The following is a 22,023-nucleotide window of genomic DNA, read 5'->3' on the forward strand; positions in this document are numbered from 1 at the left end:
TTATGTGGCCCCTCCCTGTGGGAGTCGCTCTGCCAAGCTGTCTGTCTTATGGGTGGGCTCTGTTTTCCAAAGGACAGCTGACTCCTTTCCTTGGGTCTCAGGGAGGTTCCAGTTCTGCTGCTCCCCAGTTCCCATCAGTGTGGTCTACTTTATCAATAAGTGCACTGAAATGAATCAGTTTGTAGAAAAGCGATTTCCTTTAAAGAAATAATAAGGGGTTACTTTGCCCAACTTTATGCCAATAAATTTGATAACCCAAGCGAAATGGATGACTACCTCCAAAAATATAGGCTTCCCAGATTATCAGAGGAGGAAATAAATTGCTTAAATAGTCCCATTTCAGAAAAAGAAATAGAACAAGCTATTAATCAACTCCCTAAAAAAAAAAATCCCCGGGACCAGATGGATTTACATGTAAATTCTACCAAACATTCAAAGAACAATTGGCCCCAATGCTTTATAAACTATTTGAAAAAATAGGGAATGAAGAAGTCCTACCAAATTCCTTTTATGACACAAACATGGTACTGATACCTAAACCAGGTAGGTTGAAAACAGAAAAAGAAAATTATAGACCAATCTCCCTAATGAATATTGATGCTAAAATCTTAAATAAGATATTATCCCCAGGATAATACACCATGATCAAGTAGGTTTTATACCAGGAATTGAAGGGCTGGTTCAATATTAGGAAAACTATCAGTATAATTGGCCATATTAATATTCAAATTAACAAAAACCATATGATCATCTCAATAGATGCAGAAAAAGCATTTGATAAAATCCAACATCCATTCCTATTAAAAACTCTTGAGAGTATAGGAATAAATGGACTTTTCCTTAAAATAATCAGTAGCATCTATTTAAAACCAACAGTAAGCATCATATGTAACGGGGACAAACCATTCCCAATAAGATCAGGAGTGAAACAAGGTTGCCCACTATCACTTACTATTTAATATTGTATTAGAAATACTAACTTTGGCAATAAGAGTTGAGAAAGAGATAAAAGGAAAAGCGATTTCCTGAGGAGGGGTAGCCAGAATAAACTCCCACGATCCAGAGGGCCTTCTCCCCTACATAAAAAGCAGGTTCAGATTGAAAGTACAAAGTTAGTGGGCACACAGCAGCTGAGGGGAACTTGGGGTCCCCCCCTCCCAGTCCGGGAGGTCCTAGTTCTGCTGCACATTTGCAGTAGGGTCCGGCCCTGTGGATGCTTGGGCTGGCCCGTTTCTGGGCACTCCCCCTCTCCCTGGCAAGGCCCTCAGGTCACTGCCTAGGCATCCTGGGACCTGCTCGAGCGGCTCTGTTACCCACGCCACCTCAGCGACTACAGAACTCACAAGTTGCCTGGATGCTTTTTTTTTTTTAATAACTTTTTATTGATAGAACGCATGCCAGGGTAATTTTTTACAGCATTATCCTTTGCATTCACTTCTGTTCCGATTTTTCCCCTCCCTCCCTCCACCCCCTCCCCCAGATGGCAAGCAGTCCTTTACATGTTGAATGGGTTGCAGTATATCCTAGATACAATATATGTGTGCAGAACCGAACAGTTCTCTTGTTGCACAGGGAGAATTGAATTCAGAAGGTAAAAATAACCCGGGAAGAAAAACAAAAATGCCAGCAGTTTATATTCATTTCCCAGTGTCCTTTCTCTGGGTGTAGCTGCTTCTGTCCATCTTTGATCAATTAAGGTTCTCTTTATCGAAGAGAGCCTGGATGCCTTTTGGCACCCGGAACCAGGGAAGGACAGGCCTGAGGAAGCAGGTACCCCGGGCTCCCCGAAACTGGGGGCCGGCCAGAGCCACCCCACACCCTTCCAGGCTGGGCCTCTGAATTATGAGGGGCTGTAGAGTCTGAGCCCCATAAATGGCACCTGCTGTTGTCTTCCTCTCTCTGAGGGAAGGGACTTGGAGAGCACGAGGAGCTCCTGCGTTCCCTGCTCAGGCTGGGAGCCCCGGAAGTCCAACATCCTCCCCCAGTGCCTGGTAAATCAGGACTCGGTGCTCCCGTCTGTGGCTTCTGGAGCCTCTGCCTGGAGCCTTTCTCTTCCTTTTATTTCACTCCCATGAGCGAGCCCCATCCCCTCATTACCCCAGCAGCTTTAGGCTTGCCCCCTTGTGGCCCAGAGGGGAGCCGCACTGCCCCCAAGGCCCCCTGGGAAAGAGGGCACCTGCTGAGACCGGACTCCCCAGAAGGAAAGGGCGGTTGGGCGGGAGAGGGACCAGGAAGCCCCATCTGGGAGCGCAGCGGCCGCCTACTCAGGTCCTCTCAGGAGCCTTTCATGTCCCTCTCCCCCTCAGTGCCCGGACCTGCTGCCAGCGGCCTCCTCGGCCTCCCTTCCCTCCAGTAATTACTGCGCTAATTACAGCCCTTTGATCTGGTCCTTTTGAAGTGGCAACAATTGTCCAGGAAGGGGCCCCGGAGCAATTAGGCCGGGGAGCTCCTGGGGCCCAGGCAGGGGACCCAAGCCCGGGGATCCATCGCCCAGAGGAGCTTCCAAACCATCAACATCACAGCTCTCGAGGGACCGTCGGGGGAACCACAGCCCGGCCACAAACGGAGTCAGAATGGAGACCCAAAGCCCGGGTCCCGGTTGTAGACCCGGCCTTCGGCGCTGGGACAGGCGCAGACCCCTGGGGGCGCTGGCCCGTGGCACAAATGTCCTTGACGCAAGCTCATGAACAGTGGCCAGCCGGGAGGGCCTGGGTCTCCCCCCTCCTCCGGCCCCCCAGCTGGCCCCTGTGGGCCGCTCCGGGCTGGGAAGCTGCAGTCCTGGCGGCCGGGCCCCCCTCCTACTCACTTCCAGGGCCACCAGCCCAACCGTTAGCCAGCTTCCCCCCTTTGATGCCCCCTTTGATGGGCCTGGGGAAACAAGGGCCCTTTTCACACAGAGCCCTGAGGACAGACTTCAAAGGCCAGGCCTGGGGGGGGGGAGAGAGGGCCCATCCCCACCCACTCCCTTCCCTCGGCTGGCATCTTGGAGGGCCCCATTTATGACCCTGAGCCGGACTCCGGGGCTGTGGAGAAAGGTTCGTCCAGCAGCCCTCGGTGCCCGGGCCCTTCCAGCTCTGCAGGCGAGTCCGGCCAGATAGCGTGGCCAGCGAGGTGGGAGTGGGGCCCGGCTGGGGGGCCGGGGGAGGGGGCTGCTCCTCCGCTGCTCCCCGAGCCCTCGGGCACGATGCTGCCAGTGGTGCTGGGGCTCCTGGGCCTCCTGTCCCCCTGGGCCGCGGCGGGGGTGGGGGCTGCAGCCCCCCGCCAAGAGTGCCTGGACAGGCCCACGCTTCGAGGTGAGGGGATCCCTGAGTACAGGGCGGGGTTTGGAGGGAGAATCCATGAGTGGGGGGCAAGTGGGGAGAAGTGGGGGGTTGGGGAGAATCAGGTTGGGGGAGACTAAGGCTCAGAAAGCAGAATGAGAGTCAGGGTAGAGTGAAGCAGTGGGAGGGGAGGGGCCCCGTTGTCACTGGGGTGTTTTTTCAGCCGTGACCCCCCCGCCCGGATTTTCTTGGCAAAGACTCTGGGGTGGCTCCCCATCGTCTCCTCCAGCTCCTCGTGCAGAGAGGGAAACTGAGGCAAACGTGCTGGGGCTCTCACAGCCGGACGGGGTCGGGGGTTGCATTCAGGTCCTTCCCAGTGCGGGCCTGGGCCTCCTGCTGCCCAGGGGGAGTGAGGGCGGGAGTCCCCAGGGCAGGAGAGGTGGGGGTCGTTCAGGGCGGAGGTCACTGAGAAACAGGTCGGTGCTCCCGGGCCGGCAAAGGCACCTTCGATCCAGCTGGGGGGGCAGATGGGAGAAGGGCAGAAGTGTCCGTGGCGGCCCCTTGTGGAGTGGCGAGGAACAGCAGCCGAGGGGGGCCGTCGGTGGGGACTGGCAGAGAAGGTTCTGGCTGTGTCAGGGAACGTTGTTCTGTAAGGGAGGGGGGCCCAGAGACCGGCAGGAGCCGGGCCCAGGGGCCGAGCGGGACCTGGAGCAGCAACGAGACATACAATGATCAGTTCCAGCGGCTGTGACTCTCCAGCAGTGAGAGGGTCCGGGCCTGGGGTCCTGTGAGGGCGAGCACCTGCCCCGGGGGCCACGGGGACTGGGGGCGTGGCCTGGGTTCTGGGGGCGGGGCCGAGGGGACTGGGGGCGTGACCGTGGGTTCTGGGGGCGTGGCCGTGGGGACTGAGGGCGGGGCCGTGAGAACTGGGGGCAGCCCCGGCAGCGCCCTCCCCCTCTCCTCGGTCTGCGATCGCTCTTGGTTTTCTTCCTTTCTCGGTTTTTTTCCCTTTCGGCCTGACCTTCCTCGCGCAGCCAGAGACTTGTGGGAGGCGGGCGGGAGACTGCACACGTCTGACTTAGGTTGGATCCCCCGCCGTCGGGGGGGGGGAGGGGAAACGGAGGGGGGGGGCATCTGGAGCGCGGGTTTTCAGAGGGGAACGTTGAGAACCATCCTGCGCGCGCCGGGAAATAAAAGGCTTTAAATAAGAGGAAAAGAAAAGGAAGAAACCAAGGTTGGGGAGGAGGGCGGGAAGCCTCTGAGCCCCAGCTCCGTTCCTGCGTGGGGGGGCTCGGCAGCCGGGGCTGGCTCTTCCCCGGGGTGGCCGGCCTTGGAAGAGCCCACGGGCAGCGAGGGAGGGGGCGTGACCAGCCCCCGGGCCCGGAACGGGAGACGGCACCGCGACACAGAAGGGGAGACAGCACTGAGAACACAGAAGGGCTGACGGCACCGGGACACGGAAGGGGGGACGGCACCGAGACACAGAAGGGGGGACGGCACCGGGACACAGAAGGGGGGACGGCACCAGGAATACAGAAGGGGGGACGGCACCGGGAACACAGAAGGGGGGACGGCACCGGGACACGGAAGGGGGGACGGCACCGGACACGGAAGGGGGGACGGCACCGGACACGGAAGGGGGGACGGCACCGGGACACAGAAGGGGGGACGGCACCGGACACAGAAGGGGGGACGGCACCGGGACACAGAAGGGGGGACGCCCCTGAGAACACAGAAGGGGGGACGCCCCTGAGAACACAGAAGGGGGGACGCCCCCAGGCACTGTTTCCTAGATTAACTTGGCGCCGCTTGGGTGCTGAGCGCAGAAGTCTCTATGCTGCTTGAAAAGCAGTATCCGCTGTCTCCCCCTCCACACTTTGCTGCCCTGGGACAAAGGGCTCCTGGCTCTGTCTTAGTTCCGTTTATTTCCTCCCCCACACCCCGACCAGAGTCTCCTCCCTGAGCCCGGGTCTGGCGCTCACTGTCTGTGGGGCCTCGGGTGGGGCCGGCCCTCCCTGTGCCCGTAGGAAGGAGGGCACGGTCCTGATTGCCCCCCCTTGCCACAGCTCTGTCCGAACAGGGGACCCTCCTGCTGAAGGCCGTGCAGAGAAAGGCTTCCCTGGCCATAGAGCGGGCAGCGCGGGAGTACGGACGCAGGCTCCGGGGGTGCCAGGCCTGTGCCAGCCACACCCGGCCTTGTCCCGGTGAGCACCGCGGGGCCGGGAGCCCTTGCCGGCTGTCCCGGGGCTGTGCTCCTCAGGGCCCCTCCTCATCCTGATCCTCCCTCTGAGTCCCCCTCTGTCCTCCTGCTTAGAACAAGAGCCAAAGCCAGGGCTTCACCAATCCTTCGGGCCCTCGTCCCCCCCCCTCCTCCCTAGCTGGACCCCTCCCTTCGCAGGGGATCCCCAGGGCCCTTCCCCCCTCGGTTAGCCCAAGGGCAGGGTCAGAGGCCACTTGGGGGGGTGGGCACCGGGCTGGTGCAGAGGATTCCTGCTCAGGGACAGGAGGGACCCGGTGGTCTTGGAGGCCTCAGGGATGCTGGGATCCCGAGATGGGGCTGGGGGCTGGGCAGAGGTGACGGCCGTACCTTCCCCCATCCCCAGGGCTTCGGAGCCAGCCGCCTCACGGCCACAACCTTCCTGGGCAAGAGAAGCCAGGTGAGGGCTCCAGGGGTGGGCAGGGGGCGGGAGGGGGGGACAGCGAGACTCCCAGGCACCCCTCCCAACCCCATTCCCTCCCTGCCAGTGACTTGTGGCCTTCCGAGCCGCGGAGCCGCCAATGTGACGTGGGCCCGGGGCAGAATCGTGGGGGGCAGGGCGGCCCCCCAGGGCTCCTGGCCCTGGCTGGTGTCTCTGAGGATGAACGGGCAGCCCATGTGTGGGGGAGTCCTGGTGGGGGACACCTGGGTCCTCACCGCCGCTCACTGCTTTGCAAGGTGGGTCCCTGGGGTGTGGGGGAGGGGGGAGGAATGGGCACCCAGGCCCACGGCCCCAAACCTCCACCTCCCCCCAAACTCTCCCATCCCCCAAACTCCCCCCACCCCCACTTCAGGGCCTTAAAAAGACCACGGCAGTACAGCCTCCACTAGATGGTGGTCTTTGCTGCTCCCTGGTGGACGAAAGAAGCATCCCTCAGACCATCCAAAAGCTAAGCCAGGAAGGGGAGGTGGACCCAGGAAAAGGTTCGGACCCAGTAGGAGCTCAGGGAGAACCAGGAGACAGAAGGGGGTCTGGAGGGACCTTCGGCGCCCAGCTCTGGGGCTCCTGACTGTTGGCTTTAGACAAGTCACTCTTTTCTGAGACTCAGTTTCCTTGGCTGTAAAATGGGGATAATGATAGCTGATGTCCCCACCTCCGGGCTTGGCGGTCAGCTCGGGTAACAGAGATCTAGTGCTGAGGGATGGGCAGAGGGGCCAAGCAGGAGCCCCTTGTGACAGTCCGGATGTAGAGCCTGAGCAAGTTGACCAGGGGCACCGGCCCTCTCCCTAACTCTCCGGAACCCCATGGACACCTGGGACAGCAGGCAGGTCCTCCATCCGAGTCTGACTGCAATAAAGTCACTCATCTCCCTCCCTCCCTCCTTTTCTTCCTTCCCTCCCTTCCTCCCTCCCTTCTTTCCTTCTTTCCTTCCTTCCTTCCCTCCCTCCCTCCCTCCCTCCCTCCCTTCCTTCCTTCCTTCCTTCCTTCCTTCCTTCCTTCCTTCCTTCCTTCCTTCCTTCCTTCCTTCCTTCCTTCCTTCCTTCCTTCCTTCCTTCCTTCCTTCCTTCCTTCCTTTCTTCCTTCCTTCCTTCCTTCCTTCTTTCCTCCATCTCTTCATCTCATCTGTAAAATGAGGACATTGAGATTGCTCTGGGGTCTCTTTCAGCCCTAAATCGAGACCCCCAGGTCCTCCTGTGCCATGAGAAGGGAGCGGGAGTGTCAGTCCCTTCCTCCCCCCTCCCTGATAATCCCACTTCCCGCGTCCCTCCACAGCCTTCAGAACGAGCTCCTGTGGTCAGTGACCCTGAGCAGTGCCCCCCGGGAGGGCCAGGAGGAGGGGATCCCTGTTAACCGCATTCTGCCCCACCCCCAGGTAAGCCCCCAAGCCCCCTCCCCGCAGGCTGCCCTGGGCTCCCCGGAGTTCTGCCCCCCCCCCTCACACACCCCTTTCTCGCTCATAGTTTGACCCCAAGACCTTCCAGAGCGACCTGGCCCTGGTGGAGCTGTGGGCGCCGGTGTCCCCGTCGGAGGGGGCGCGGCCCGTTTGCCTGCCCGAGGAGCCCAAGGAGCCCCCGGCAGGCACCGTCTGCTCCATTGCTGGCTGGGGAGCCGTCTACGAAGGTGGGACAGAGCGGGGCCCTGCGCTGGGGGCCGTGGGGGCTGCCGGCTCACCCTCACGCAGCCCGCAGGGACGGGAGCCGGGAGGAGGCGGGGGCACGGCGGGCGGGAGGATCCCGGGGCGGAGCCGGGGGTCCCGGAGCCCCCGGGCCCACGGAGTCTGTCCCTCCCCTCAGACGGGCCTGCGGCCCGGGCCGTGAGGGAGGCCAGGGTGCCGCTGCTCAGCCTGGGCGCTTGCCGGGCGGCCCTGGGGTCTGCGCTGCACCCCCGCACCATGCTCTGCGCCGGCTTCCCCTCCGGAGGCGTGGACTCCTGCCAGGTAGGGGGAGGGGCCGCCGGAGAAGTGGGGCCGAGAGCGGGAGCGGCTCCCCTGGGGGGAAGGGGGGGGACGCTGCGGGGGCGGCCCAGACTCAGAGTCCCCGAGGACCCTCCCCTGCTCCGGCCGGCGCCCTCCCCGTAACTGAGGGATAGGACCAGGAGCTCCCGAGGTTCCCTTCGGCCTCGGACCCCACGACCCCCTGACCCCAAGAACCCCAGCAGGGACGTGATTATCCCCTGTGAGTCCCAGCTTATGGAAGAGCCTGGAACCCTCCGGCCCCCGCCCCCCATTTAACAGGGTGACCCAGAGAAGGGCAGCAATTGGGCCGGGCTGCCGGTGAGTGGCGGGGCTGAGGCTGGAAGCCCCCGTTCCCCACGGGGAGGAAGAGCTCCCTGGCTCCGGTGGAGAAGGGCTGGCGACGTGGCGGCCGAGGGCCCGCCAGCTCCTCCTCCCTGTGCCCACAGGGTGACTCGGGGGGTCCTCTGACGTGCTCCGTGGCGGGGCCCCCCCTGAGGGAGACCCTGTACGGCATCACCTCCTGGGGGGACGGCTGCGGAGAGCCGGGAAAGCCCGGGGTGTACACCCGCGTGGCCGCTTTCGGGGCCTGGATCCGCCAGCAGATGAGTGGTGAGCCCGTCGCCCTTCCCCCTCACCGGCCTTTCCCAGGTGTGCTTTGGCCTGGGGGTTTCCCACACCTTCCACCTGTCAGGAACTGGGACAGAGGGGGAACCTTCAAATTCATTTTTTAGGCCCCTACTGTGTGCTTAGGTCTTAAGTGCTGGGACGCAGACATGAAAGGAATCCTCCTAGCCCCAAATGGATGTAAATTCTTTGGCCTGGGGGTTTTCCATTGGCCCATTCAATGAGCAGCTATTAAGCACCTACTGTGTGCCAGGCTCTGTATGGGATACACAGACAGCAATGACCCCGGTTCTGGGCTGGAAATCCAGCCTCAGGCTTCGTTCCCCTCGGCCCCTGCGGGACAAACCCCCGTTTTCCCGGACAGACTCCCTCCCTCTCTCGTAGGATCAAGGCTCTGAGCAAAAAGGGCCTGGGAGACCACGAGTCCCCCTTGTACAGATGAGGAGACTGACCCCGGAGCGGGCTTGCGGCCGGGTCTCGCGGGCTCCGTGGGTGCATTTATGGGCGCGTTGTCCCCGCTAAAGGAACACAGGCAGGAACCGCCCGGGGTCTATAGAAAGCCGCGGACCGACTGCTTGGGCCGGTGCCCTGAGGAGGGCCCGGCCCGGCCCCTTCTGTCCTCCGCAGCCCCTCCCTCCAGCCGCGAGCCCAGCTGCCGGGAGTTCCTGGCCGCGGACGCCCAGCGGGACCCTGCTGCCGAGCTGGGCCGCCTCTGCGCCTTCTACGAGCGCCCCTGCCCCGCGCGGCCGGTGTCCGGAGCCTGCGCCCGCCTGTCTCAGAAGAAGTGCCAGCTGCACAGGAGGAGATGTGGTCAGCTCCCCTCGCTGCCGGGGGCGGGGCGGGGGGGAAGGGGGAGGAGCAGGGGGGGGGGGCTCAGGGCAGAGGGGGGGCTCAGGGCGGAGGGGGGCTGCGGGGCAGAGTGAGGGGGGGCTGCGCCCAAGTCCTCGGGGGAACCTTGGAGGCCTCCTCCCACCCTGGCCCATCCTGTGCCCCCTCCAGAGCTGCGCTCTCTGGTCCAGGGCCTGCTGAGCCTGCTCCGAGACGCTCAGGACTTCTTCTCGCGTCCCTTGAGCCGGCTTCGTGTGGCCCCGCCGCCGCCTCCGCGGGGTCCTGCGCTTCCTCCGGAGGCTCCGGGGCGGGGCCAGGGCACAGGTAGCTCCGCCCCCCGACCCGGCGCCCCGCCTCCTTGCTCCTTTACCCTCCTTTTCTGTGGCATCTCGTCTTCCTCTCTTTGTTGGGATGGGGGAGCTCCCTCCCCGTCTCCTCCCAGCTTTCCCCTTTGGCAGCCTCCCCGGCAGCAGCCACGAGAGAGAATCTCAGGGTCCTGTCCCCCCCCAGACAGGTGAGGAGCACCCCCCTCCTCCTCCCAGAATAACTTTCCTGCCTCTGGCCGTGAGCTGTGGGGCTCGCCCCACTGAGGACAGGTTTCCCCTTCCTCCTCCCATGAGCAGCTGCCTTTTCTGTCTCTCTGCCTCTCTCTGTCTCTCTTTTTCTTTGTCTCTGTCTCTGCCTCTGTCTCTCTGTGTCTCTCTCTGTCTCTGTCTCTGTGTCTCTCTCTGACTGTCTCTCTGTCTCTCTCTGTCTCTGTCTCTCTGTCTGTCTGTTTCTGTCTCTGTCCCTCTCCTTCTGTCCTTCTCCCCCTACTTTCGGACAAAGTCTTCCCGCTGTTTCCTTCTCCCTCAGCCCCCCAAGGAGAAGCCCCCCTACCCCAGGGGGAGCAGGAGGCAGGAGTGAAAGGTAAGGGGACGGGCCCTCCTCGGGTCCCCCTGAAATCCACCTTGTTCCCCTGGTTCCTTCCCAGCAGAAAGCCCAGGGAGGCGGGAGGAGAAAGGGGGGAGACATGAAGTCGGGTGGGGCCTTGAGTTGGAATCTTGGCTGAGACTCATTAACGTGCCCCTGGGTAGGTCCCTTCCCTCAGGTACCACAGGGTAGATCTAACCCTGAACTTCCTAAGCCTCAGTTTCCTTAACTGTAAAATGGGCCCATCTATATCAGAGAGTTGTAGGAAGGAAAACAATCTTAAAAAGAAACATTGGAAAGGAAAGGGCAGGAGACAAGGGCCTTGGAGGCCCCATCCTCGGTTCTGAGCCTCTGAAGCTTGGGTCCTCGGGCTCTCTGGGTCTCCCCTTCCCCATCTGTAAAATGAGGGACTGGGCTAACCAGCCCCCAGCAGCTTTCTCAGCTCCAGGCACCCGTAGAAGTGGTCTCCGGGCCGGGCCGGGGGAGGCGGCGTTCCGAGGCCTTTCTAAGCTGGCCTGTCCCCCCTTCCCAGGCTGCCCCGGGCTGGAGGCTCTGAGCCAAAAACTGGCCGGGCTTCGAGGATCCTACACCTGGATCCTGCAAGTGCCCCGTGACCAGCTGGCTATGGACTTCCAGGAGGTAGGGACAGAGCCCCGGGCCCCAGGCTGCCCCTCTCCTTGCCCAGGCTGCCCCTCTCCTTGCCCGGACCCCCCTCCCCCCCAGAGGACAGGCTCTGGTCACCCTGCCCAAGACCCCCTGCACTAGTCCCGGGGACCTCTCAAAAAAGAAGGGCCGAGAGAGGGGGAGGGAGGAGAACGCTGGGGGGGGGGCCTCTGCCTTCCTGACATGCCCTTTGCCCTGAACAGATCCTGGCCGACCTGGGCTCCGAGACCGAGCAGGGGCTGTTCCAGGCCCGAGTCAGGGCGGCCGTGGGGGGCCGGAGGGTGCTCTTTGCCGCCATGATCGGGCGGGAGCCGGCCACCCTGGCACGAAGCCTCCCCGGCCTTTTGGCCCAGGCCCTGAGGGCCTTCCGTGCCAGCCCGACCTAGCCGAAGGCCTTGGGCCAGGGCCCCTCTGGGCTGAGCAGGGGCTCCCTCCTCCCCGACGGAGACGGGGGAGGGGGGCGAGGAGAGCAGCAGGGAGGGGCCTCTTGAAGACCCCTGAGATGGGGCAGAGATTCCAGCCTGGGAGCACTCCTACCCCATCTTCCCAGCCTCCGGGTGCGGGGCCCTGGGACTGGGCCCCCGGGGGAGGCTGCGGCCCAGGGGCCTTAACTAGCGGGGGCAGGGCAGCTATCTATCAGCCGATTTGCTGGGGGCCGGGGGAGACATCACGCCCAGTCACCCCTCCCTCACCGCCACTTTCCCTGGCAAGTCGGCACAAGGGGGCGTCACTCCCCATTTGGGGGAGTTTGGGGGAGCCACGGAGGACGCGAGAAGGCCGCAGAGGCCCAGAAAGTGTTTAAAAACTCAGCGATGCACAAACTGTGGTAGAGTGTGTGTGACAGCGGCAGGTTTCTTTATTTTTCCTGAGGCAGTCGGGGTCAGTGACTTGCCCAGGGCCCCACAGCCAGGAGGCGTCAGTGTCTGAGGCCGGATTTGGACAACGGTCCTCCCGACTTCGGGGAGATTTCATCTGTTAAAGCCATGATCGTTCAGACTGCTCTGGTCAGATGTGGATCGAAGGCGCCATGTCACCTCCTTCCCCCGCCCGCCTCCGCCACCCCACGGCACCCCCTGAGAACTTCCATGAGAAACCCCGCCCATCCCCCCTGGAACCGCCCCCCCCGGGGGCTGGGAGAGCCCCGACCTCCATCGGAAAACAGAAGGAAGCGCCTCCGAGCAGCGGCCGGGCGGGGTCTCTGGGGGGGAGGGAGTCGGGCCCTGCTGGTCCTTCTGGGGGCGGCTCCCCTTGCACTTTGGTCTGTGTCCTGAGTGGGGACGGCGCCGGGGGAGGGGCTGCGGGAAACGGGCCACGTTCTCGCTGGGATGGCCTGGGGCCCGGCCTTTGTAGCCAATGGGACGTTGGGGAACATCGGCTCCTCTCCCTCTCTCCCAATAAACGATCCTGTGCCCGCGTCTCTTCTCGTCTGTATCCGGGCCCGGCACATCCCGGGCGTCTCAGGGAGTCGGGTCCCCGAGGTCGGACGGGGCGGGGGCTCGGGCCTGGCCCCGGGGAAGGGCGCCCCCCCAAGGGTCCCCGGGGTCCCGCCCCCCCGCACGCCTGAGTGACTGCCCCAGCTGGCCTGGCCCTCTCCCTGGCCCCGGCTCTGAGGCCGCCCCCCCCTCCTTCTGGAGCAGCCGCTGCCCCCGCCCCGGAGCCTCCCGGGGTATCTGGTTGCGGCTCTAATCCCTTCGTTTCCTCTGCCCCTCCTCCCCCCGGCCCCGCCACCTGTTGCTGGCTTCCTCCCCCCATCCCTCCGCATTCCCCGGCACCCTGTCTAGGACAGTGGGGGTCAGGTCCCGGGGCTGCAGACGGACGGACGGAATGGGGGGCTGGAGCCTGGGGCTGGGGCTGCTCGTGGCTCTGGCCACCTCCGGTAAGGACCCAGCCCCTCGCTGATCCCCGTCCCCCCCAGCACTTTCCCAGCCAGGGGGCCCCCCACCCCCCACCCCTATTCCCCTCACTCCCTTCCCAGGACCTTCCTTCAGCCCTGACACCCCTCCCCCTAATCCTGCTCAAGGACCGGCCTCTGGGGGCCAGCCTCAGCCCCCAGACCAGACCCCCTCAGCCCCCCAACCCCCCCCAGGCCAGACCCCCCTCAACCTCTCCTAGGGACCTGAGCCCCCCCCCCCAGGCCAGACCCCCTTAGCGCCCCCCCCCAGGGCCTCAGCCCCCGCCCCCAGCCTCCCAGCCCCTGCTTTCCCCAGGAGCCGGCGCCCTGAACGAGGAGGAGCGGCTCATCCGCTACCTCTTTGAGGAGAAGGCTTATAACAAGAACCTGCGGCCGGTGGAGCGCCAGGGGGACAGGGTGGACATCTCCTTGGCCCTCACCCTCTCCAACCTCATCTCCCTGGTGAGTCCCAGGCCCGGCCCCTGCGCTGAGAGGCTCCGTCGGGGCTGACTGAGCCGGGGCAGGGAGCGGGCCCCACCCCCCCCCCACCCCTGGCCGCCGGAGCTCCTGGGGCAGAGCCTGGTCCCCCCCACCTTCCCCTCCCCCGCACCCAGCCCAGGCAGGCACCGGGAGGGGGAGGGGGGCAAACCTGGTCTGAGCTGGAGGGAGAAAGGGGGGCAGGAGCTGGGGAAGAGCCCAGAGTTTGCCCCCTCAGTGGCTCAAATGGACTGAACAAATAATAACAATAACAGAAAGACAGAGCAGCGGATGAGCCCGCAAGGAGAGGGGAGGGGGCGAGACGGAGAGACGCCTGCTCCTGGGGGGGGGGGGGGGCACACAGAAGTTCTTTAAGGAACAAATGCCCCCCCTTCCTGGCTCGGGCGGGGGCGGGGGCTGCCGGGGCAAAACTGTGCAGGGGCCATCAGATACGGGTCCTTGTTATGGGGGGGGGCTGAGGGAGGAGCGGTTGGGGGATTACGGGTCACGTGAAAATCAATCCTGGCCAAATGTGTTAAAAGTGCCTGAATTAGTGGGTCAGAAGTAAAAGTCTGTGCATCAGTGGATGAGAACCCGGGCCTGAGTCAGAAGGCCTCCCATCTCCCGGGCTGGTGGCTTCTGCCTTAGTTTCCCCATCTGTAGAATGGGGGCAGCACCGCTTTTCCCACAAGGAGGGTCTAGTGCAAAGATTCCCTGGGTTTGGAGCCCAAAAAACATGGATTCGAATCCCAGGATTCCCGCCCCCCCCCATGCCCCCGGGCAAGGCTGAGGGAGGCGTTTGTGGAGCTAAATTCCGGAGCAAGTGAAGTAAGTCTCCTGGAACACCCTTATTATCATTATTTCACCCGGTCTGGGGCAGAGGGGCCGAGGGGGCCGGGCAGTGTTGGGAAACGCAGCCAACAGACAAGCTGCCTGTGCCTTCCTGGTCACGTGAGCCCTCGGGGCCCGCCCCTGTTTGAGCAGCCCCCCGCCCGGGCAGATCATGGCCCAGCCGTGTCCCAGGCCCCCCATCGGCTCTTCCGTGACTCTCGCTGATGGTGGTTCTGAGGGCTGCGGTTGGGACCCCTGGAGTCACAGCCCCCGAACAACCCCCCCCACAGCGGCCTGGGATCGGGGGCCCGGACCCCTCTCTCAGACCCAATTTGGGGCAGAGGCCCTGGATCCAAATCTGCCCTGAGACACCGACCAGCTGCGGGACTCTGGCAGCTCATCTACCGCCAGTTACCTCCCAGAGAAGGCCTCGGCCCCTCACCCTCGGCCCCTCAGACTCGGCCCCTCAGACTCGGCCCCTCAGCCCTCGGCCCCTCAGCCCTCGGCCCCTCGCCCTCGGCCCCTCACCCTCGGCCCCTCACCCTCGGCCCCTTGCCCTCAGCCCCTCGCCCTCGGCCCCTCACCCTCGGCCCCTCACCCTCGGCCCCTTGCCCTCAGCCCCTCGCCCTCGGCCCCTCACCCTCGGCCCCTCAGACTCGGCCCCTCAGCCCTCGGCCCCTCGCCCTCGGCCCCTCACCCTCGGCCCCTCAGACTCGGCCCCTCACCCTCGGCCCCTCAGACTCGGCCCCTCGCCCTCGGCCCCTCACCCTCGGCCCCTCAGACTCGGCCCCTCAGACTCGGCCCCTCAGCCCTCGGCCCCTCGCCCTCGGCCCCTCACCCTCGGCCCCTCAGACTCGGCCCCTCAGACTCGGCCCCTCAGCCCTCGGCCCCTCGCCCTCGGCCCCTCAGCCTCGGCCCCTCACCCTCGGCCCCTCGCCCTCGGCCCCTCAGACTCGGCCCCTCAGACTCGGCCCCTCAGCCCTCGGCCCCTCGCCCTCGGCCCCTCAGACTCGGCCCCTCGCCCTCGGCCCCTCACCCTCGGCCCCTTGCCCTCAGCCCCTCGCCCTCGGCCCCTCACCCTCGGCCCCTCAGACTCGGCCCCTCAGCCCTCGGCCCCTCGCCCTCGGCCCCTCACCCTCGGCCCCTCAGACTCGGCCCCTCAGACTCGGCCCCTCAGCCCTCGGCCCCTCGCCCTCGGCCCCTCACCCTCGGCCCCTCAGACTCGGCCCCTCACCCTCGGCCCCTTGCCCTCAGCCCCTCAGACTCGGCCCCTCAGCCCTCGGCCCCTCGCCCTCGGCCCCTCACCCTCGGCCCCTCACCCTCGGCCCCTCACCCTCGGCCCCTTGCCCTCAGCCCCTCGCCCTCGGCCCCTCACCCTCGGCCCCTCAGACTCGCCCTCAGCCCTCGGCCCCTCGCCCTCGGCCCCTCACCCTCGGCCCCTCAGACTCGGCCCCTCACCCTCGGCCCCTCAGACTCGGCCCCTCGCCCTCGGCCCCTCACCCTCGGCCCCTCAGACTCAGCCCCTCAGACTCGGCCCCTCACCCTCGGCCCCTCGCCCTCAGCCCCTCAGCCGCGGCCCCTGCTCTCCTTGCAGAAAGAAGTGGACGAGACCCTCACCACCAACGTGTGGATCGAGCATGTGAGAATCTGGCTCCCGAGGGGGGAGGGGGAGGGGGTGGATCCTTCCCCAAGGGGGGCCCCTTTCTAGGCCCCGCCATTCCTGGGCTTTCCCGGGGAGAGGGGCAGGCCCGGGCCGGGGGGGCCTCCATGATCCTCTGGCTCTCTAGGGCTGGATGGACAGCCGGCTCCAATGGGAGATGGCCGAGTTCGGAAACATCAGCGTCCTGCGCCTGCCTCCAGACATGCTGTGGCTCCCAGAGATCGTCCTGGAGAACAAGTTAGGCCGGAGACCCCTCCCCCTCCTGATGACTCATTCCCCCCCACCCCGAGCCCCCAGCCCTCCCCATTCTCAACTGGCCGGGGGTGGAGTCAGGAAGCCCAAGGCTCGGGAGCCACCTCAGGCGCTCTGCCTTCTCAGCGCCCACAATAGCGCTTACGTCCTGGGGTCCCCATGACCTCACGCCTCCCATGACCTCACCCTTGGCCCCCTCCCTCTGTGACTCTCCTCCCCTTCCGCAGCAATGACGGCACCTTCCAGATCTCCTACTCCTGCAACATCCTCCTCTACCCCTCTGGTTGGGTTTACTGGCTGCCCCCCGCCATCTTCCAGTCTTCTTGCCCCATCACCGTCACCTACTTCCCCTTTGACTGGCAGAACTGCTCCCTCAAGTTCAGGTTGGACCCCGGGGCCTCCGGCCTCCGACCCCTGGCCCCTTTTTCTGGCTAGGAGCCCTCCCCCCCCCAGGAAGGAGCAGCGTGGCCCTGGGGGACGAGGGAAGGGGTGCCCAGGGCCAGGGCGCTGGGAAGGGAGCAGAAAGGGACAAGGCCCGCCCTCCCTCAGGAGACACAGTCCTGACTTCTCCCCAGTCCCTCTGCTCCGGGGGAGATTCCCCATCGGGCCCTGACCCTCCCTCCATTTCCCACAGCTCCCTGACATACACGGCCAAGGAGATCAATCTGCAGCTGAAGCAGGAGACTGATGGAGAGGGGCGCTCCTACCCCGTGGAGTGGATCATCATTGACCCCGAAGGCTTCACGGGTACCCAGCCCCCCCTGGGACCCCCAGGAACCAGCCCCGCCCTCTCCCGCCTTCCCCTGCTCCCGTCCTGGCCCTTGGCCCAAGGGGCCCCAGTCCTCTCACCCCGTGGAAGCTGCTGCCCCCAGCGCTCCTCCCTAGCACCTGCAGCCCTCCTCCCCAACCCTCCTCCCTAGCCCCTGGCCCTCCTCCCTAGCGCCCCCGCCCTTGTCCCCAGCCCCCACCCTCCTCCCTAGTCCCTGCTGCTCCTCCCTAGTGTCCTCCACCCTTCTCCCTAGCACTTGCAGCCCTCCTCCCCAGACCCCACCCTCCTCCCCAGTCCCTGCCCTCCTCCCTAGCACCTGCAGCCCTCCTCCCCAGCCCCGCCCTCCTCCCTAGCCCCTGCTGCTCCTCCCTAGTGTGCTCCGCCCTCCTCCCCAGCCCCTGTCCTCCTCCCCAGCCCCTGCTGCTCCTCCCTAGTGCTCCCCACCTTCCTCCCCAGCCCCTGCCCTCCTCCCCAGCACCTGCAGCCCTCCTCCCCAGTCCCTGCCCTCCTCCCTAGCCCCTGGCCCTCCTCCCCAGCACCCCCCCCCCGCCCTCCTCCCTAGCACGGCTGTCTGTCACTTCCAGAAAACGGGGAGTGGGAAATCGTTCACCGGCCTGCCCGGAAAAACATCGACCAGAGCGTGTCCCCGGCCAGCACCAGCTACCAGGACATCACCTTCTACCTCATCATCCGCAGGAAGCCCCTGTTCTACATCATCAACATCCTGGTGCCCTGCGTCCTCATCTCTTTCATGATCAACCTGGCCTTCTACCTGCCTGCCGACAGTGAGGGAGGGGCCCCGGCCCCAGCCCCCCTTCCTCGGCTTCCCCCCAGCCGGCCCGGGTCTCAGCGCCCTCCAGGCCGGTCCCCTCAGTTTGCACGGAAGGAAGCTCTGACAAGCCCCGTCCCGAGCTTAGAGCGGGATCAGCCTTTTCTTTTCTAGATGAGGAAGCTGGGGCCCAGGGAGGTCACTTGTGAGGAGGTCGGGGTTAAAGGTCACAAGCCTAAGGCCAGTCTTTTCCCCAGGTGGTGAGAAGACTTCAGTGACCATCTCAGTCCTGCTGGCCCAGTCTGTCTTCCTGCTGCTCATTTCCAAGCGTCTGCCCGCGACTTCCCACGCCATCCCCCTCATTGGCAAGTGAGTGGGACCCTGCCCTCTGTCCCCTGCCCCCTGCCCTCTGTCCCCTGCCCTCTACCCCCTGCCCACTGTCCCCTGCCCCCTGCCCTCTGTCCCCTGCCCTCCTCCCCCTACCCTCTGCCCACTGCCCCCTGCCCTCTACCCCCTGCCCACTGCCCTCCGCCCACTGCTCTTTTCCCTCCCCCAATCCTCCCTGTGGTTGGATCTGGGGCTCGGGTTCGAGGCGGGCTCTCCCCACGGCAGGTTCCTTCTCTTCGGGATGGTCCTGGTCACCATCATCGTGCTCATCTGTGTGGTTACCCTGAACATCCACCACCGCACGCCCAGCACCCACGTCCTCTCGCAGGGGGTCAGGAAGGTGGGTCTGCGGGAGCCGCGGGAGAGGGGGAGACGCCGACCCACGGGTCACTTGATTGTGTGCTGCCCTGGCGCGGTGCCTGTCCCTGCCCCCGGTGTGGTGCCCATCCCTGCCCCCAGCATGGTGCCCGTCCCTGCCCCCAGCGTGGTGCCCGTCCCTGCCCCTGGTGTGGTGCCCATCCCTGCCCCCGGCGTGGTGCCCATCCCTGCCCCCAGCATGGTGCCCGTCCCTGCCCCCGGCGCGGTGCCCATCCCTGCCCCCGGCCTGGTGCCCATCCCTGCCCCCGGCGTGGTGCCCGTCCCTGCCCCCAGCACGGTGCCCATCCCTGCCCCCGGCCTGGTGCCCATCCCTGCCCCCGGCGTGGTGCCCGTCCCTGCCCTCGAGGAGTTTACATCGCAGTGGGAAAAATGGTGGGGGGTGAAATTCATGTGCTGGAGGGGCTGGAAAATCTGGAGGTAGAGGAGGGGCCCGGGAGGGAAGGAGAGCCAGGGCCAGGAGAAAAGTAATAGGAAAATCTGGATTAAAAAAAAGGAGGAGAGATGGGAAGGGGCCGGGAGGGAGGGGAGAAACCCCGGGGCGGGGAAGGGGCCGGGGAGAGGCAGGAGGAGCCGGGGGTCTGAGCCGCCCCGCCCCCCCAGATGTTCCTGGAGACCCTGCCGCGGTGGCTGCACATGTCCCAGCCCGAGGCGGAGCCCGCGCCCGGCTCCCAGGTGCGCCGCAGCAGCTCCCTGGGCTACATCTCCAAAGCGGAGGAATACTTCACGGTCAAGTCCCGCAGCGACCTCATGTTCGAGAAGCAGTCGCAGCGCCACGGGCTGGCCAGCCGCGTCACCCCCGCGCGTGAGTGTCCGGGGGGGGAGGGGGGGCGGGGCTCCGTGGGGGCGGGAATGGGGCGGGGCTCCGGGGCGGGGCTCGGGGGGGGGGGGACGGCCGGCCCTGGCTCCCCCGCAGCCCAGCCCAGCCCCCGTGTCTCCCCGCAGGGCGGCCCCCGCCCGGGTCCGAGGAGTCCCAGCAGGAGCTGCTGAATGAGATCAGGCCGGCCGTGGACGGGGCCAACTTCATCGTCAGCCACATGAGAGACCAGAACAACTACAACGAGGTGAGGGGGCCCGGGGCCCTGGGGCTGGAGAACGTGGGGAGAAATCTCCGGAGAAGCTGCGCCCCCGGGCAGCATCGGCCTGTCCCACGGAGTCCCCCAGCCGCAGGGGCTCCCCCCCCCCACCCCCCGCCCCCCGGCATCGGCCCGGCCGCGGAGTCACCGAACCGGGCGTTTGCAGGGAGGCTGAGAGCCCGGCAGAGGCTGACGGTCCGGCAGAAAGAGCCCTTGGGCACCAGCTTGGCCTTCTGCCATCTCCTCCCCACCCTGGGGCCCAGGATCCCCTTCTCCCGCTCCCCTATCCCAGCCCCAGAGTTTACAGAGAAGGAAACCGAGGCTGAAGAGTTAGAAACTGTAACTAGAAGGCGTCCTGTCACCCTCCCCGTGAAAACGGGGCCCAGGCCAGCTGTGACTGGGGCTTGGAGCCCCCTCTTGGGCGGGCCTGGCGAGCAGGAGCACAGGGAGCGGGAGCACGGGGAGCACGGGGAGCGGGGGCACAGGGAACAGGAGCACGGGGAGTGGGAGCACAGGGAGCGGGAGCACGGGGAGTGGGAGCACGGGGAACGGGAGCACAGGGAGCGGGAGCACGGGGAACGGGAGCACGGGGAACGGGAGCACGGGGAGTCGGGAGCACAGGGAGCACGGGGAGCGGGAGCACGGGGAGCACAGGGAGCGGGAGCACGGGGAGCACGGGGAGCAGGCAGCCTCCATTAGAGGCTGGGGGCGCATCAGGCGGCTTGGGTGGAGGGTGGGGGAGAAGATCAGGGCAGAAGCCAGAGTTCTGGTTGCTGAGGAGTCAGCATGGGGCTGCTGGGCAGGAGGTGGAGGCTCTGGGGTCCAACCTCAGCTCCCCCATTTGTGGCCAACAGCCCCTTGGCCTCTCTTGGACTCAGACAAAAGGAAGGGTTCTAGCTCAGAGCCTGTCTGTCGGCCTGCGGAGTCACTTTACTGCCTTAAGACTCCGTTTCCTCATCTGTAGAATGGGGGCGTGGGTGAGGCCTTTTGAGGCCTCAGCAGTCCCTTCCAGCTCAGAAATCAGGGGTCCCTGAGCTGGCCGAGGATAGAAAGAAGGAAGCTTAAGGAGGAGCCGGGGAGGTTTGGCCCGGGAAGGGGAGCCTGGTCAGTGGTCCAGGCTCGGAAGCCGAGTCCTCAGCGGCCTCGGGGGGTGCAGGTCAGGACGGAAGCCAGGCCCAGGGTCCCGGAGATGAGGCCGGCAGGGGAGGCCGTGGGGAGGCCGTGGAGCCGCCGGGGGAATCGAAGGGGGGGGTCTCAGCCCGCTGGTCCAGCCGCCGCTGTCCCCCAGGAGAAGGACAGCTGGGGCCGAGTGGCCCGGACCGTGGACCGCCTCTGCCTCTTCGTGGTGACCCCGCTGATGGCGCTGGGGACCGCCTGGATCCTCCTGCAGGGCATGTACAACCGGCCCCCGCTCCAGCCCTTCCCCGGGGACCCCTTCACCTACGACGAGAAGGACAAACGCTTCATCTAGGAGCCGCCCACCCGGGGGCCCCCGGACCGGTGGTCCCATGGCCCCTGCCCCGGGGTGGGGGGCAGTAAGGGGAGGGGAGGGGTAACTGCCCTGAAGTACCAGAGCCAGGGGGAGGGGGGAGGGACAACATCCGCAGCTCCTTCTGGGGTCCCGAAGGGCCGCCCTTCTCAAAGGCCAGGCCCTGACTCAGCCCTGGGGAAGGAGGGCGCCAAGGCCGCAGTCTGTCCACTGAGGACTGAGGAGCCACTAACTGGCAGGCAGGGCTTTAGCTAGGAAATGAAGGAAGGAAAAGGGGGAGGGAGGGAGGGAGGGAAGGAGAAAGAGAGAAAAAGAAGGAAGGGAGGAAGGCAGAGGGAGGGAGGGGCAGTGTGAATAAATAGTCATTAAATTAAGTCCTGATTGCCACACCGTGTACCCAGCTCTGCTCGATGCTGGAGTGGGGGAAAGTACCATTTCTGGAGCATGCGAGAGTTTGCAAATAGTTTTGCAGCCATTCTCTCATTTGGAGATCAATTAAATCATATTTCAAACCAAGAGTCAAATCAGAAAATTGCATTTGAGTCTCACAATAAGCCTTTCAATGTTGGTGCTGTTGTTATACCCATTGGAAGATAAGAAGACTGAGGTTTCGGGGAGGAAAATAACGCGTGCAGTTTCCTACAGGCCGAGCTGTCTGAGGCACGTGCACACTCAGGTCCTGGTGCCGGGTGCTGGGCGGGCATGTGGAGAGCGCGCCCTGGCTCACCCCCTGCTGGGCCTGGCTGGGAAGCCAACCTTCCATCTCTGGGCCTGTCTCTTTCTTTGTTAAATGAGTGAGTTGGACGGGCGGAGGCCCCTTCCTGCTCAGGAGCCCGTGAGCCTGCAGGACGTGGCTCCAGATCCTTCCAGCAGCCTCGGAAATAAGCCGTCCCGGGGCCTCAGTTTCCTGGACTGTCATTGAGAGGGCCGGGCTGGGTGGCCTCCAAGGGGCTTGGCAGCGCTAATCTAGGCTCCCCAGCGTGATCCCGATGGGCCTTCCAGCTCTCCTCACCCTCTGGGACAGAGGAATGAGCCGGGCTCCCGGCCTCCTCTCTTCCCTCGTTTCCCCTCCTTCCGTATCCTCGGCACAAAACAAAGGGACAGGAT

General features: G+C 64.8%; 1 protein-coding gene across 1 annotated transcript; it reads left to right on the forward strand.

Moving 5' to 3' along the window:
* Nucleotides 1-12,701: 12,701 nt before the first annotated feature.
* Nucleotides 12,702-21,448, forward strand: CHRND (cholinergic receptor nicotinic delta subunit). The gene is made up of 12 exons (XM_051999739.1): nt 12,702-12,816; nt 13,148-13,293; nt 15,734-15,778; nt 15,927-16,036; nt 16,279-16,434; nt 16,686-16,798; nt 17,405-17,605; nt 17,847-17,958; nt 18,202-18,316; nt 18,955-19,156; nt 19,297-19,415; nt 20,716-21,448. The coding sequence occupies exons 1-12, from the start codon at nt 12,765-12,767 to the stop codon at nt 20,896-20,898; spliced, it is 1,554 nt and encodes a 517-aa protein (XP_051855699.1). The 5' UTR covers nt 12,702-12,764; the 3' UTR covers nt 20,899-21,448.
* The last annotated feature ends 575 nt before the right edge of the window (nt 21,449-22,023 follow it).

The sequence above is a fragment of the Antechinus flavipes genome, chromosome 4 (genome assembly GCF_016432865.1).
Source record: "Antechinus flavipes isolate AdamAnt ecotype Samford, QLD, Australia chromosome 4, AdamAnt_v2, whole genome shotgun sequence".
Taxonomy (NCBI): Eukaryota; Metazoa; Chordata; class Mammalia; order Dasyuromorphia; family Dasyuridae; genus Antechinus; species Antechinus flavipes.

What these genes read in the sequence shown, in the direction of transcription:
- CHRND (XM_051999739.1), top strand. Translation starts at nt 12,765, where the DNA reads ATGGGGGGCTGGAGCCTGGGGCTGGGGCTGCTCGTGGCTCTGGCCACC. An exon ending in TCTCCAACCTCATCTCCCTG is followed by an intron (nt 13,294 to 15,733) that starts GTGAGTCCCAGG and finishes CTCTCCTTGCAG; the next exon opens with AAAGAAGTGGACGAGACCCT. An exon ending in GCCATCCCCCTCATTGGCAA is followed by an intron (nt 17,959 to 18,201) that starts GTGAGTGGGACC and finishes TCCCCACGGCAG; the next exon opens with GTTCCTTCTCTTCGGGATGG.